General features: G+C 44.2%; 1 protein-coding gene across 3 annotated transcripts in view; it reads right to left on the reverse strand.

Moving 5' to 3' along the window:
• PEMT (phosphatidylethanolamine N-methyltransferase) overlaps positions 1-14,625 on the reverse strand; it is a 93,152-nt gene that overhangs the window by 30,427 nt on the left and 48,100 nt on the right. For all 3 annotated transcript variants that reach the window (XM_072417434.1, XM_072417433.1, XM_072417432.1), the window contains exon 4: positions 11,346-11,491. In XM_072417434.1, the coding sequence (XP_072273535.1) occupies positions 11,346-11,491 (146 nt within the window). The remainder of the gene's footprint in view (positions 1-11,345; positions 11,492-14,625) is intronic.

A 14,625-nucleotide genomic window follows, 5' to 3' on the forward strand; every position in this document is an offset into this window, starting at 1 on the left:
AGGTTGATCTTGGTTTCATCTGTCCAAAGAATGTTTTTCCAGAACTGTGCTGGCTTTTTTAGATGTTTTTGAGCAAAGTCCAATTATAGCCTTTCTAGTCTTAAGGCTTATGAGTGGCTTGCACCTTGCACTGCACCCTCTGTATTGACTTTCATGCAGTCTTCTCTTTATGGTAGACTTGGATATTGATACGCCTACTTCCTGGAGAGTGGTGATCACTTGGTTGGCTGTTGTGAAGGGGTTTCTCTTCACCATGGAAATATTCTGCGATCATCCACCACTGTTGTCTTCGTTGACGTCCAGGTCTTTTGGCGTTACTGAGTTCACCAGTGCTTTGTTTCTTTCTCATGATGTACCAAACTGTAGATTTTGCCACTACTAATATTGTAGCAATTCAAAAAAAAGTTGTCTCTGTCCAAATATTTATGGACCTAACTGTAGCTTCCAGGAAACGTGTTGATGTTCATTGAGTCAAAGTATTAATTTTGTAGGTCACTATTTTTGGCTATAAGCAATTTGGTTTTAATGAATCAAATATATGTATGGTTTTAACTATTTATGTATTGTTGATTACGTAATAATTTATATATTTTTTTCTATTTTTTATAAACTAAATGGTACATTTATCCAAAGCATGTGCCTTAAAAGTCCCATTTAATCTTGTTGCTTTTATGAATATCACAGCCATTGTATGCATTGTCCATTTGCAGAATGAAGGAATGAAGTGTTTAACCATGCCTACTGAAAATACCCCCTTTAGAAAATCTACTTGGTGTGGAGGATGCTTCCACACCTTTTCAGCTGTCCACAGGTCAAAAGGTTCCATAGATTCAATCTCACATCCACACCAGGAAATGTTGGTCAGCCAGTTGGGGTGTTTGCATAAAAAACAACACCAATCTTTGCTGTAATGGCTCAGAACAGTACATATTCAGTACATGCTGATAAAATAAAGATTTTTGTCGCCTTTTAGTTTCTTTTACCAGAAGACTGCAAGAAACCCCAACCACGAGCTACTAATGCTTTATTAGCCCCAAGGCAACCTCCTTGCTCGATTGGCGTCATTGTCTCCGGACAATACAACACAAAAGACAAACACCTTCCTTTAAGAAGGCCCGCTCTGAGAAAAGAAAATTGATGATACAAAATAAAAGCACCTATTTTTCAGCATTATCAGCTCAATGGAGTTTCTTTTCTGCAAGTTTAAAGCTCTATCTGCTGATTTGTTTTGGGTGACATACGCATTTGCAGTGGCACCGACGTCACAAACTAGGCCAGGTATGATAAGCGGCATAAAGCAGAAATACCAAGGCCATTTCCGAGAGCAAGGTTCTTATTGTGGGGAGGGTAAACAGGAGGCGAATGCGGCTGCCTATCGAGCGAGTGGCATGAGGAACGATCTTTTGTTCCCAACAGAAACTGGAGAGCTGAACAAAACCTTGGTTGACAAAGAGCAGGATGCATGCGACATAGAAAAGCATCGGGTGGCACAGTAACCTTGTTCTACAGGGTGGAACAGAGGGCGTCATGGTGGCTTAGTCTTGGTTATTGATTGCTGTCGTCTTTAAAGTGTAATGGCTTTGATTTTGTTTTTTAAACAGGCAAAAATAAGAAGAGGAAAATTTTACTATGGAAAATTTATAGGCTTTAAACTTCGAAATTAGGATAAAGACTACGAATAGTTTATATTTCAGCTTTGGCTCAATGCTGGTGGATTGTGTTTGCTATATCGTTTGGTGATTTCTGTGGAGAGATTGCCATGTCTCTGTTCTTGGCTTAGCAAATCATGGGCCTACTTTTATTGGCCACTGGAGATAGGCAGATCATGGGAAATGGGAACACCCCAAGGAGTGATGAATGTGGCATCTAGGACCATGCCAGATGCTGCAAGTTCATTTACTTCCGTCAACTATTCATCCCTGCTGAAAAGAGACACGTGCCGAAGACGCAGAGACCATTAAAGAGGTTGTGTGGCTTGCAAGGGCCACCACATCAAAGTTTTCAACAGGGCACATACAGTAGTTCTCTAAAAGTAAACTTCTATCACTTCCAACACAAAAGCTAAAACTTTGGATCAGCCTGACAAGGAAATCTGTTTTTTTTCCTCTTGGGTGAATCCTGATGGGAGGGAGTTCTTGAACTCCTAGAAGTCTTGGATGCTCCAGCAGTGAGATCCCTATGCTATAATATACAACTCTTCTTCTATATTTATATTATATAACAACTTCTTTGCTACTTCTAGTACATTTACTATGATATAAAATAGATCCAAATCCAGCAGGAATAATGGGAGTATTTCATAATGGTCACAGCATGTGTACAGGCCTGCAGTATCAGCAAAGGGATGGTTAGAGGGCCTGATAATGGGCCAGGCAGGTGTACAGACCCATGCATCCAGCAAACTGATGGTGGAAGCCCCCTTTCTTGGGTACAGCAGGGTGCAGAACCAGAAACTCTGTGCACGAATAATGGGAGCCCCTCATAATGAGAACAGCAGGACTACAGTCCTAGGAACTCAGCACAGGGATGATAGGATCCCCTCATAATGGGCACATCAGTTGTCTGGGAACACAGAGCTTTCACGAATAGTGATAGCCCCAAAAACATCCTTTTTGGGTAGATGGACCCTTTAAACACAGAGACCTTTTCCCTGACGGTTGTGAAACAAAGTTACACTGGCCTTGACACAAAAATACTTGTTTCTTCTTCCTTTCTTCCCCTCGGGTGGTCTGATGGATCATACCCACATTGACCTACAACAGGAGACAAGGCAGAGTTACGTGTATACGCAGACAGTGGTCGCCTTTCATACTTGCACAGGAGATGACACACAAACCTCAATCTAGAGGATGAGTCATGATGGCAGCTGGCAATGTTTACCTGCAGAAAAGATTTAGCCTTTGTCACTGCTGATGGCGGGGAGCAGCCAAATGTGAAGAATAAACTTATTTTTTTAATCTCTTAGAGTTCTAAAGATGAAATGTTTACAGCCAGAGCCCTAGGTGCTGTCCCACTGACCGGAATATTACTGAAATGGCAAGAGCAATGGCTTGTTGTCACTCAATTACCGGTTACAAGTAAACAAACAACAAAATTTAGGACAACAGAGGATAAAGCCGTAAAGTTGACGTAAATTCAATTTTGAAAGCTTCAGATGATTTGATGTTTGTTTTTGTTTTTATAATGGTTTTAAATCTGTGGTATTTAGATACATTTTGGTTGTCCGGCTATGAAGGTTCCTCCTGTTATGGAGTGACAACACTATCCCTGTGCAGCAATGGTGTTCCTGCATTGTTATTTTATCATCACACTGACCTCCGATAGGGTTACAAGCAGCCATTGCAACACACGTTACATGGATGCCAGCACTAGAAAATTAAATATCTCCATCCCCCGAGTGCATAAAGAGTGGAAAAGGTTTCAAAAGATACAAAAGATCATTAGCAAGCAAAGATGAGTTGGAAATTTGGTTAGAACTTGTATCCAAAGGCCACTTTCTTTTTTTGTGTGGCCTTGGATGGACTTAAAGAATTTAAGAACTTAAGAATAAAATTCTGCTTTCAAAATTTGGTATCAGGCAGGGCGATGTGCTTTCTGCAATACGTATTCTCACCTGCTTGATCACTGTCCTCTTCTGTCAAAAAATCGGTGAGGTGTACAGGAAGCAAGGATATCCGGCACATCCTGGCTTTCCCTATAGCTGCCAGGACTGAATATATTCCTGTGCAGGAGTTATGTCATCCTAGGCAATCATGATGGCTGAACACCGAAACAAGGAAGAGAATAAGGAGGAATATGGTGGCACCCAAGACAGAATGCGGACAGGTGAATGCCAAAAAAAATTGCGATCAGGCAGGTAACGCTATTTTGTTGCAGAAAAGACTGTTCCTACATTTTTTTTTTTTTTTTTGGCTAGTTCTGCTTACAGAAGATCTTTCAGTCAAATTTCTCCTACTGTCTGTAACCCTACAGGGAGACTGTTCCTAACTTCCTGTAACTGTAAGACAGGAAAGATACAGACCTAGGGCTGGGAATTCTTCGGCTTTGGCCTGGGAACTTATCCTGTCATATTGCTGTCCTTGTGGAATAGTACACCTAAATTTTTGTTTTCCTGGCCTTCCAACCATTCTTTTTGCACCCACCAATTGGGATGTTCATGTACAGAATCTATTTTAGACACTGGCTCCCAATAACTGCCAACACTTTTCATGGGGCTGTGCCTTGCCCTCTCCATCATGGGCTTGAAGGATAGAACATACTCTACACAGAATTATAGGACAGAAGGTATTATTTATAAAATACTAAATCCTGCAAGAGAAGTATTGCATGGAACTTCAAAGAAGTGTTTTGGAATAGAATATGTATATTTGTCACAATTGGTTATGATCGCTGTGTCCTCTCAGTCTGACTTCATCAGGGATAATGAATGTGTCTGAAAAATGAACTGAGTGTATCTACCAGATTCACACAACTTAAATGAGTTGCCCTGCTGAACTTTGGGAGACATGCCATTGGCGGGTCATATTGGGAGAGAAAGAAGCAACACAAGGGGCCCGATTTGTATAAGCTCTCCGAGACTGGTGAAGATAGAATATCATAGGGAATCCTGGTGTAACCTGTGTGATCTCCCACCAGTCTTGAAAGCTTTAATAAATCAGGCCTATGGAGTCAATAAATTGTGCTCATGTACACATAGGAATGAGCAGACTGACTGAGATGAGCTCATTAGTTTGCTGCTTACACTTTTACTGTCCAATCACAGGCTGGGAAAGGAACAACTGTGTGTGTTACTAAACTGAGAAATCTGATTTTTTCCACTCCCAGACAGGGCTGTGCTGTATGGCAGAGCTGTGTAAATCTCACAATTGGATGTTCAGGAATACTAATTGTTTGGCAAGGAAATCAGCTCACATGTTTGAACGTAATCTGTAAATTTAGCTGTTTTCCCATGCGGAACCATTCACTGTGACATTTTCTAAGCATCTTTTCAAAGAGATCTAATGTTAAGCTGCAACATTCCAGTCAAACTTCATCACACCATGGGTATGACAACAAATAACATCACCTGTGTTTTGGGGACATAGGATTTTCAGAGGACTCATTAGTAACACTAACTCAGGCTCTCACGAACTGCCTTCAGGGTGTCTAGAAACATTAAGCTGTCATTACACCACAAAACAAGGCCATTACACACAGAATTACAAGAATAGAGCTGCTGTGCCCAGACCGGACAGACCTGGTGTGTACTGGATGCCGTCACTTTAAAAGGACAACAACCAGGGGTCAATCTATCTGGGTGAAACCAACCGAGGCCCTGAGCGGGCAAAATACGTTTACTGCAAAACAATCTGAATGAACTCAGCTCCTGTAAAATGAGATCTGTGATCGGTTATATTTCTTTCTACAATGATTTTATAAAATTTTAATAAGCTGAACTCCACACAGCTGAAATATAAATAAGGGAGCCAGTATACCGCCAAATGTTTGCCCATCTGACCCTGAAATTTACACAGCTCTGCAACAGAGCAAAGCAGATTCTGGCATGGATGGGGACCTGATCTTTCTTTGATGCAGTTATGTAACACTTTCAGGTCTCGCTCCTTCCTTAGAAAATTATTGGACAGTGTGGGAAAAGCAGCAGACTGGCGAGTCTCTCATTTCTTTCTTTCACTGCTGTACAGGTTAACAATGATGATTTTGCTCCTTCATATTCCAGACTCAGGGAATGTAGGAGGCCAATACAAATCAAAATCAGCTAAATGCATTGTTTGGATGAATTGTACCACTGTGTCTGCAGCTACAGAGGTCAGTGGAAACACCAATACCAATCAAAATCAGGTGTTTGCATTGATTGGATGAATTCTACCACTGTGTCTGCAGCTAGAAAGGTCAGCAGAAATTACTCCATGGTGTCTGCAGCTACAGAGGTCAGTGGAAATACCAATACCAATGAAAATCAGGTACTTGCATTGCTTGGATTTAAATGTATTTATGTTTGAAATATGTTTAGAGTTCAGCTTGAATATTACAATATGCTTGAAGAGAACACTGAGTTTGCCCATAATGGGCAAAGCAACAGGTTCACCTTAACCGAAGCCCCACGCTCTGCATATACTTAACTTATCTTCACTCATCATCCCCTCCAATTGGACAATAGGAATGCTCCTAGCTGTGTACTTAACTGTAACTGAATGGGAGTCAAGTTTATATTATAAATGGCAAGCAGAGTTCCCATTGGTGGGCTGGCATATATAACTGCAGCCCATTAATAATGTGCTGGCTTCGGAATCCTAAAACTGATGGAATTGTAAAGCAATTTTTTTTTTATAAATGGACCCCTTACTTGGGCTGAATGCAAATATAATCCCAGCTTTTGAGAGGTGACAACAATGGAATCCATTTCTAGTAATTATTTACCTGCTACAATGTGCGTGACCCCATAATTCCTAAATATACTTTTCCTATCGCATGTCATTTCTGCAGTCCTGTGCTGTATCATTTTTCCATGCATCATGCTAAGGCGTTCATTAATTCACCAACATGTCTCCGGTGTGTGAGCCGCACAGCTCTGTATTCACTCAGTGTCAGGCAGGGATTTTGCTTCCCGTTGCTCCGAGCAGCATCCGCTGACGTTTATTTACACTAGCCGGCATTGCTTGTTTTTTTTTTAAGACTGGGAAAACTCAGGTTGTGCCATTAATATTATTTCCTTTCTGGATTCAGAGGCCCATCCAGCAGTAGAATGTTGTGATTTGGGGCTCGTGAAATTCCAGGAGCCAGGGAGAGTATTCGCACCATCGTCTTTAATTGATTTAATTCTTCCATTCATATACAAATGGTAAACTATACCCAGAATTGAAAGTAAATCACAAAATATTGTCCTTCCGGAAAATTCCATTGGTGAGATTTCCCAGTTGTTTGAATGAAGATCTTCCACTCATTCTACTACATGCTACATAATGGAGAATTCATTGTAGGAAGAGTGACACCATATTTTGTGGTGTAATAAGACAGAGTGAAATCATAATTGGGATTTGATTGGGGACAGGGGAAGGCATTGAATGGAGGACTTGAATAAATTCAGTGCTTTTATTGGCAGCTACAGAGGTCAGTGGGAAATTGCTCCACAGTGCCGGCAGCTACAGAAGTCGGTGGGGTCTTCTTTAAAGTCCCTTTACTGCTCGTTAACAGTATGCAAATATGCAATTACACCATGGCCATGGTTGCTTTTATTTTATAGTTTGGTACGATTTCCCTTTAAGATGACCTTGTCACTGACAGAGGGTGTGGCATGTAATTGAAGGGTCTTAAGGGTTAAAACCGTAAAGTTCGAATGGAGAATTGATCTTGGTGGCTGAAAAGCCACCCGATCACTTCTACCTGGCCAATGTGAAGCAATGAAGCAGCTTATCACCAATAGTGACAGGGCTACTTCGAGTCACCATCTTTATTGCCATATATACGCCTCTCCCTGTTTCTGCTTGAAACACACACTGCAATGAAAATACAATTACTTCTTTTGTAGAGGCTGGCACACATTAAAACGCGCAAAAGACGGCTTCACCATAGGAACAAAAGGAATTTTCTCTGCAGAAGTAAAGACACATTGGTAATAGGTTTGTGGCGGTGGCTCTGCAGGTCCCCATAGGTTGCACAGAGTAGATTTCATTGGACTTTGGACAGGCGAGTAAAAAACTTAAGTGGGGGTTGTGGAGAAGTTAACGTAAAAGATTATTTTAGTTAACTTCATCGCATTCAGATAGCATAAATAACTGGTTTTAATTACTGTATCAAGTCAAAAGCTGCGTCATCAGATAAATACCTTTGCATTTCAGAAAGGTTACCTGGCGTTAAAAGGTGTCAACTGGATAAAAAAAATAATAAAATTGGTTTCCTGTAGAATGTGAAAGGTTATTTTAGCCTGGTCAGACGTCTGGAATCGTGACGCAAGCATGCAGATTAGTGAAGCGATGTATTGTATACATAGCGCAGCTCTGGTTCTATGCAGCTGTCTGTGTGTAATGTCAGAGGGGCCGGGCTGTTTTTGCTCTGGAATGGAGAACATGACATGATTGCTGTGTAATATGCATTCACGTAACCCACCACTCTCCGCTGGAATTATGTGAACAGCCCGCTGTGAATCAGAGCTGCCATTGAAAAACAAACCACATTCGTTCCTTAAAACTGTGAGCTTTTTATTCATGCGCTTAGATTGGCCAGAAAAAGTTTTGTCAGCTTGACATTTCAGGTTTAGTTTACTATTTTTTTTCTTTTGTGGTTTTGTGTTGCATGCACGTGCGGTAATACGCAGGTATGCCTGCATTGCACAAAAAGATTCTTAAAAAATCTCTGGTGACTGTGTCTCTTACCTTCATTTCAGCCAATAACGTGTCCCATGTATCAGGTCATTAAAAACATGTTTGTATTTTTATTATTTTACCTTTTTGAATAGAAAGCTACGTGTGTCCTCCGTATCACTGCTGGGGATCTTTTCCAAGAATTTTTAAGTAAAATATTATTTTCTGAGGCTAGTTTCAACTTTTCCTCCAGTTAGTTTAAGGTCATGTCCCTGTGTTCAAGATTGTGGCCTAAAAATGAGAATACTGCCCCCCTGAACCTTATTCACACTAATAAATGTTGTAAAAGTTTTCAGTCAATTATGTCACAATTCCACGCGCTCTTCTTTCATAAGACTGTAAATAGTGAAAGGTTAAAACTTTGCAGTTCTAATGTAGAAGTGATTTGGACGGCTGTAAAGCCACCTGATCACTTCTACCCGGAGGCTGTAAAGCCACCTGATCACTTCTACCCGGCGTCTGTAAAGCCACCTGATCACTTCTACCTGGCGGCTGTAAGGCCACCTGATCACTTCTACCTGGCAGCTGTAAAGCCACCTGATCACTTCTACTGGGCAGCTGTAAGGCCACTCAATCACTTCCTGTTTGCATGGTTTCTGGGATCTCTAGTAGCCCCTGGGAGCTACAAATTAAAGGACTTTATGCAATGCATAAAGGTTTGCATGCAATTGGTAATCTGGTAACACGTTTTATGTATGACGGAATGAGAGCAATCATTTTATGACCATTATTTAGGGCAACTATAAACTTATAAGCTGTAATCAAATGTCTTACGGAAACTTTTGAGTATCATCATTTTTGTCATGCAATATTTGACACATTTGACTTCCACTGAAGTACTTTTTTCTGCCTTTAGATGTCCTCAGTTTGATGGTCAGCATCTTTAAACCTATTTCCTCTGAAACCAGGTCTCCATGGACCTTCCTCTATAAAAGGAACAGCAGCACAGTGATAAGTATAATGAGTTCTCTATTACAAGGAACAGTCAAAAGATTTTGCAGATGACTGACAGTGTTAAGGGGAACTCAATAAATATGTACTGAAGACAAAAGACTTTAAACTACTTCAGAGATAAAATAGACAAAATCAGACATGATGTCTCTGCCCACCGAGCCACTCCAACCATACCCACCCCTTCCACCTGTAAATCATCACTGGCCTCCCTCAGCCCTGTTACTGTGGACGAAGTCTTAACTCTTCTCTCATCATCTCCGTCTACTACATGTCCACTTGACCCAATCCCTTCTGATCTACTCCGTGCCCATTCCTCCACCGTGGCCCCTGCCCTAACCAAACTATTCAATCTCCCCCTTTCTACTGGTACATACCCCTCAGCTTTTAAACATGCCATAATTCTCCCTATCCTAAAGAAACCCTCACTGGACCCCTCCCTACCATCTAACTACCGTCCTATCTCCCTTCTCCCATATGTCTCCAAACTCCTTGAACGCCTTGTCTACAAAAGACTCACCCAGTACCTGAGCACCAACTCTCTCCTTGACCCCCTCCAGTCTGGTTTTAGAGCTGCCCACTCCACTGAAACAGCCCTTACTAAAGTGTCCAATGACCTCATCAGAGCTAAGTCTCAAGGCAACTTTTCCCTGCTCCTTCTCCTTGATCTTTCCTCTGCTTTTGACACTGTTGATCATCCACTTCTAATACAAATCATGCACTCCATTGGTATCTGTGACACTGCTCTCTCTTGGTTTGCTTCTTATCTGTCTGACCGCTCCTTTCAAGTTTCTTTCAATGGTAACTCCTCCTCACCCACTCTCCTCCATGTTGGTGTTCCCCAAGGGTCAGTCCTTGGACCGGTCCTCTTTTCTCTGTACACCTCCTCTCTCGGTAGTCTCATATCCTCCTTTGGCATACAGTACCATCTGTATACTGATGACACCCAAATTTATCTGTCCACCCCTGACCTGTCTCCCTCAGTCCTGGATAAGGTCTCATGCTGCCTATCAGCCATCTCATCATGGATGTCTGACCGATTCCTGAAACTCAACCTGGATAAAACAGAACTCATCATCATCCCCCCCTCAAATTCCAAATCCCCCCTGACATATATCTAACTGTTAACAACACTGGTTTTCGGCCCTCCCCTCAGGCACGTTGTCTTGGTGTCACCTTTGACTCGGCCCTCTCATTTACCCCCCATATTCAGAACATTTCCAGGTCCTGTCACTTTCACCTACGCAACATCTCCAAAATCCACCCCTACCTGTCCCCTGAGACCACCAAACTCCTTGTACACGCTCTTATCTCTCGTCTGGACTACTGTAACCTCCTCCTCTCTGGTATTCCACTAACCCGACTCTCTCCTCTACAATCTATTATGAATGCTGCAGCCAGACTCATCCATCCTTCCCTCCGCTCCTCTTCCGCTGCATCTCTTTGTAGTTCTCTCCACTGGCTTCCTTTTCACCTTAGAATCAAATTTAAGCTCCTGTGCTTTGCCTTCAAATCCCTACACAGTTTTTGTCCCACTTACATCTCTGACATGGTTAAAAAATACTCCCCCTGCCGCTCTCTCCGCTCCTCCAATGACCTACTAATGACTTCCTCACTCATAACCTCATCACACGCACGGATACAAGACTTCTCTAGAGCTGCTCCAACTCTCTGGAATGGTCTTCCTCGTCCTATTCGGCTTGCTCCTACTTTCTGCTCATTTAAAAGAGCACTCAAAACCCATTTTATCAAACTTGCCTACCCGGCTTCTTCTGTCACTACCATCACTACTTCCCACACTACATATCTCCCATCCTTTTGTGTGTGAAATTCCCCCACCTACTAGATTGTAAGCTCTTCGGGGCAGGGTCCTCTCCTCCTGTATCACTGTCTGTATTAGTCTGTCATTTGCAATCCCTATTTAATGTACAGCGCTGCGTAATATGTTGGCGCTATATAAATCCTGTTTAATAATAATAATAATAATAATAATAAAACTAGCTTTATGTATAGTGACAAAAAAATTACAATTCTTACCTAAATATGTCCCAACAAATCCCAATGCCAGGAAGCTGGAAATGACTAAAACTCCGCCCACAGCGACTAGAGCCACACCAATGTAATAAAACTCTTGTCCTTTTAGGAAGTCGAGCTGCGGTTGAAAAGCCATAGCTTCTGTAAAGCTGTAAAACAAAAAAATAGACCAACCAGTGATAATAAAACAAGAACTGATGCTTGGAAAATTATTCAGCGATTATTATAGGGAACACTGGGTCGACATCCCGGTCTTTCCATCTGATGTTTATCATGTTGTATCACGGCTATTAGTGTTTGGACTTTTTACGATCATGAGTGGTTTCCATTTCACATGCATTTATTCCAAATAGAAATCGCCAATAAAATGTACAATAAAATAATCATTTCTTCCATGCCGGGAAATGCTAAGCCTTCTTCTCATACATGGCATATTTACACCGAAATGGAAAGTAAAGGAGTTTAGGCTGAATTATCACTGAGAGATAATTCACTTAGCTTAGTGAAATTGGTAAAAATGAACATTGTAAACAAATCACCAATCCTGTGCACACCTGTGATGATTATGAGTTTGGATGGGGTGAACCACATAACCATGGAAGCTCCTAATTGGAATAGCTTGATTGTTTGCACACATCATCATAACCTCCGCCTCCTCCCGACCCCCCACCTGCTTACCAAACACTCCCCCACAATTAAATACCCAAACAAACATCTTGAATTTTTATGCACCCAAACAACCAGGCTGCAGGTCTCAGAAGGCAATATCCGCCCCCAACAGGAATTTAACTCTTCCAACATCTCCACCTTGGCCCTTACCCGCCCCGCACTGCCTCAGGAGCCATAATCATCCGTTCACCATAAAGGGGGAGACCCCACCAAAGAGGATCCCCCCCTGCCAAAATCAACCACTTTTCCCAATACACTGGATCCTTGCTTTTCAAGACCCCAAATGCCACAGCGCTCAGGTATGAAACCTCGCACCTGAGCGCTACCTCCACACTCGCCAAGCTTGTTGAATTCCAGCCTGCCAGTTAGTCTTCCTCCCTTCCTGGCCGCAGAGATGGCTCGCCACTGTATTCCATACTCCAAACTGTGTTGAACCATTCCATTAAGTAGGTGCCTGTCAAAAAATTGGTCCTGGCCACCGTAACCGACCAGATCGCAACACCAGGTCACTCCAGCCGCTACCTTGAAGACCAGCTTTACTGCACGAATTATGTCCCACTTGGAACTTCCAAATATAGCCCCCCCGGCACGGTGCCCTACTAAGCCAAGGGGCCACTCCCCTGCCACAAACACATGATGTAGCACTATGCTACCCCACTCCTGGCTCCCAAAATGGCCCACTTCCGTATTCACCTCAAGCAGTGTTGAACTATGAGCGTTTGCCCGTCCAACTGGTCCTGGCCACCGTATCCAACCAAACCTCAACACACCCGGGCACCCTCCACCGACACCTCAAAACTACCCCCCTGGCATTGACCTTACCACGCCAGGGGCCACTCACACGTCCCAAGTGTACGGGGGCCGACACCATTCCATTCCACCTTAAAATGAAAAGGCTCCAACGGTAATAGCAAAATGTCCCCACACACACCCTTCCCAATCTATTAGCCCTAACAGTAGCTGCATTGCACGCCCCTGAACCCCTTCCCCCTGTGCTCTCCCCCATTTTTTTATTTTTGGACTCCAAGACCCCCATTTCCTACCTCCTCCCCCACGCGCCCACCTGTCTGTGACCCCCACCCATTCCTTTCTCAATTGCCCACCACCTCCTAAAAAACCTCCTAAAAAGCCCCGCTGCGCTCCCACCAAACCTACCCCCCCTGTACAAACCCCCCCACCCTGCCTGGCCTGCTTGACACCCACAAAACACTCCCTTTTTCTCATAATTATACAACCACTATCCGCCCCTCTAACATGATCCCAATACATCATCCCCCCCAGAACCCCAAACACTTACCTGGCAGCCCCGTTCTTCTGGGGCTTGCCAGATGGTCTCTGGGGCACCACAGTGCTCCTGGTGTGTGTCTCGGCATAATAGTAAAAAAGCTTCCCTGTCTAACGGGGAGCTCCGTGTACTGGGGACCTGGCTGTGTCACTTCCGGGAAATCCAGGAAGCGCAGCCGGTCTTTCCCCAACGTCACTTTCGGTCCCGGTGATGCTACACGAAATGTCCGGCCTCAGACTTCCTCCATGGCCTGGCTAGTGGAGAACAGCGGCGGGTCAGGACTGCGCCCGGGGGCAGCAGAGGCCGTGGCCACCACGAGCTCTGGCCCATCGACATGGCCCCAGCCAGCCAGAGGGGCCCCACCATATGAGGGACCCCTGCTTAAAAGAGGCCTCTCGCCCAGGGGACCGGGGGCTGCACACCCAGACAGCTACAGCCCCTACCCCAGAGCTCCGCCATGGACGGGATTCCTCCCTGGACTGTTCCCTGCTTGAGACCCCCAAAACCCAGCTGCTAGCTAGAAGGGGGCCCTTAAGGGGCTCCCAAATGGTTCTTGAGCCCTCTATAAGGATGAGGAAAAAGGGGGGGGGGGATCAGGCCCCCAAGGCCAGCGAAGGCATGAGCCTACAAGGCTGCGGCCCTGATAACCTAACCAAAAAAGGGGGGAGGGATTTCACAAAAAATTCCGCCCCCATCAAACACCCCAGCTACTCTAGCCAGCAGCCAAGCTTCACCACATCAAGCTGCTGCCTCCTAAGCTGGGCTAAGAGCCCTAAAAATTCCCTCTCTCTACCTGTGTCCTAACAAACTTTTTTCTTCCATAAGAGGGCCTCTCACTTCTGTCCAGCCCCTTTTAACTTGTCCCATTTCTAATCTCCTCCTACCCCACGCTCCATACTGGCACAGCCCCCTTCAGCATCACTACATTTTATTAACCCCTTAACACCCCTGGGCTAGGCCTCACACCCTGTCATGTAGGTCCTGCACCTATTTTCTTACAGCTACGGGCCAGTTTCATGTAACATGTCCTAAACTATCTCAGCCCATCCTCAGTCTCTGGGCCACGACCCGCGGCTCATCATCAGTCTGTGGGCAGCGCCTTGCAGCCCATCCCCAGTGTCGGACCATATTTCAGCACATCCTCAGGTACTGGCCATCCCTTGCAGCACATCCCCGGCCTCTGGCCATCCGCTGCAGCACATCCTCGGGCCTCTGGCCATCCGCTGCAGCACATCCCCGGCCTCTGGCCATCCGCTGCAGCACATCCCCGGCCTCTGGCCATCCGCTGCAGCACATCCCCGGCCTCTGGCCATCCGCTGCAGCACATCC

The sequence above is a fragment of the Pyxicephalus adspersus genome, chromosome 7 (assembly GCF_032062135.1).
Source record: "Pyxicephalus adspersus chromosome 7, UCB_Pads_2.0, whole genome shotgun sequence".
Lineage (NCBI taxonomy): Eukaryota > Metazoa > Chordata > Amphibia > Anura > Pyxicephalidae > Pyxicephalus > Pyxicephalus adspersus.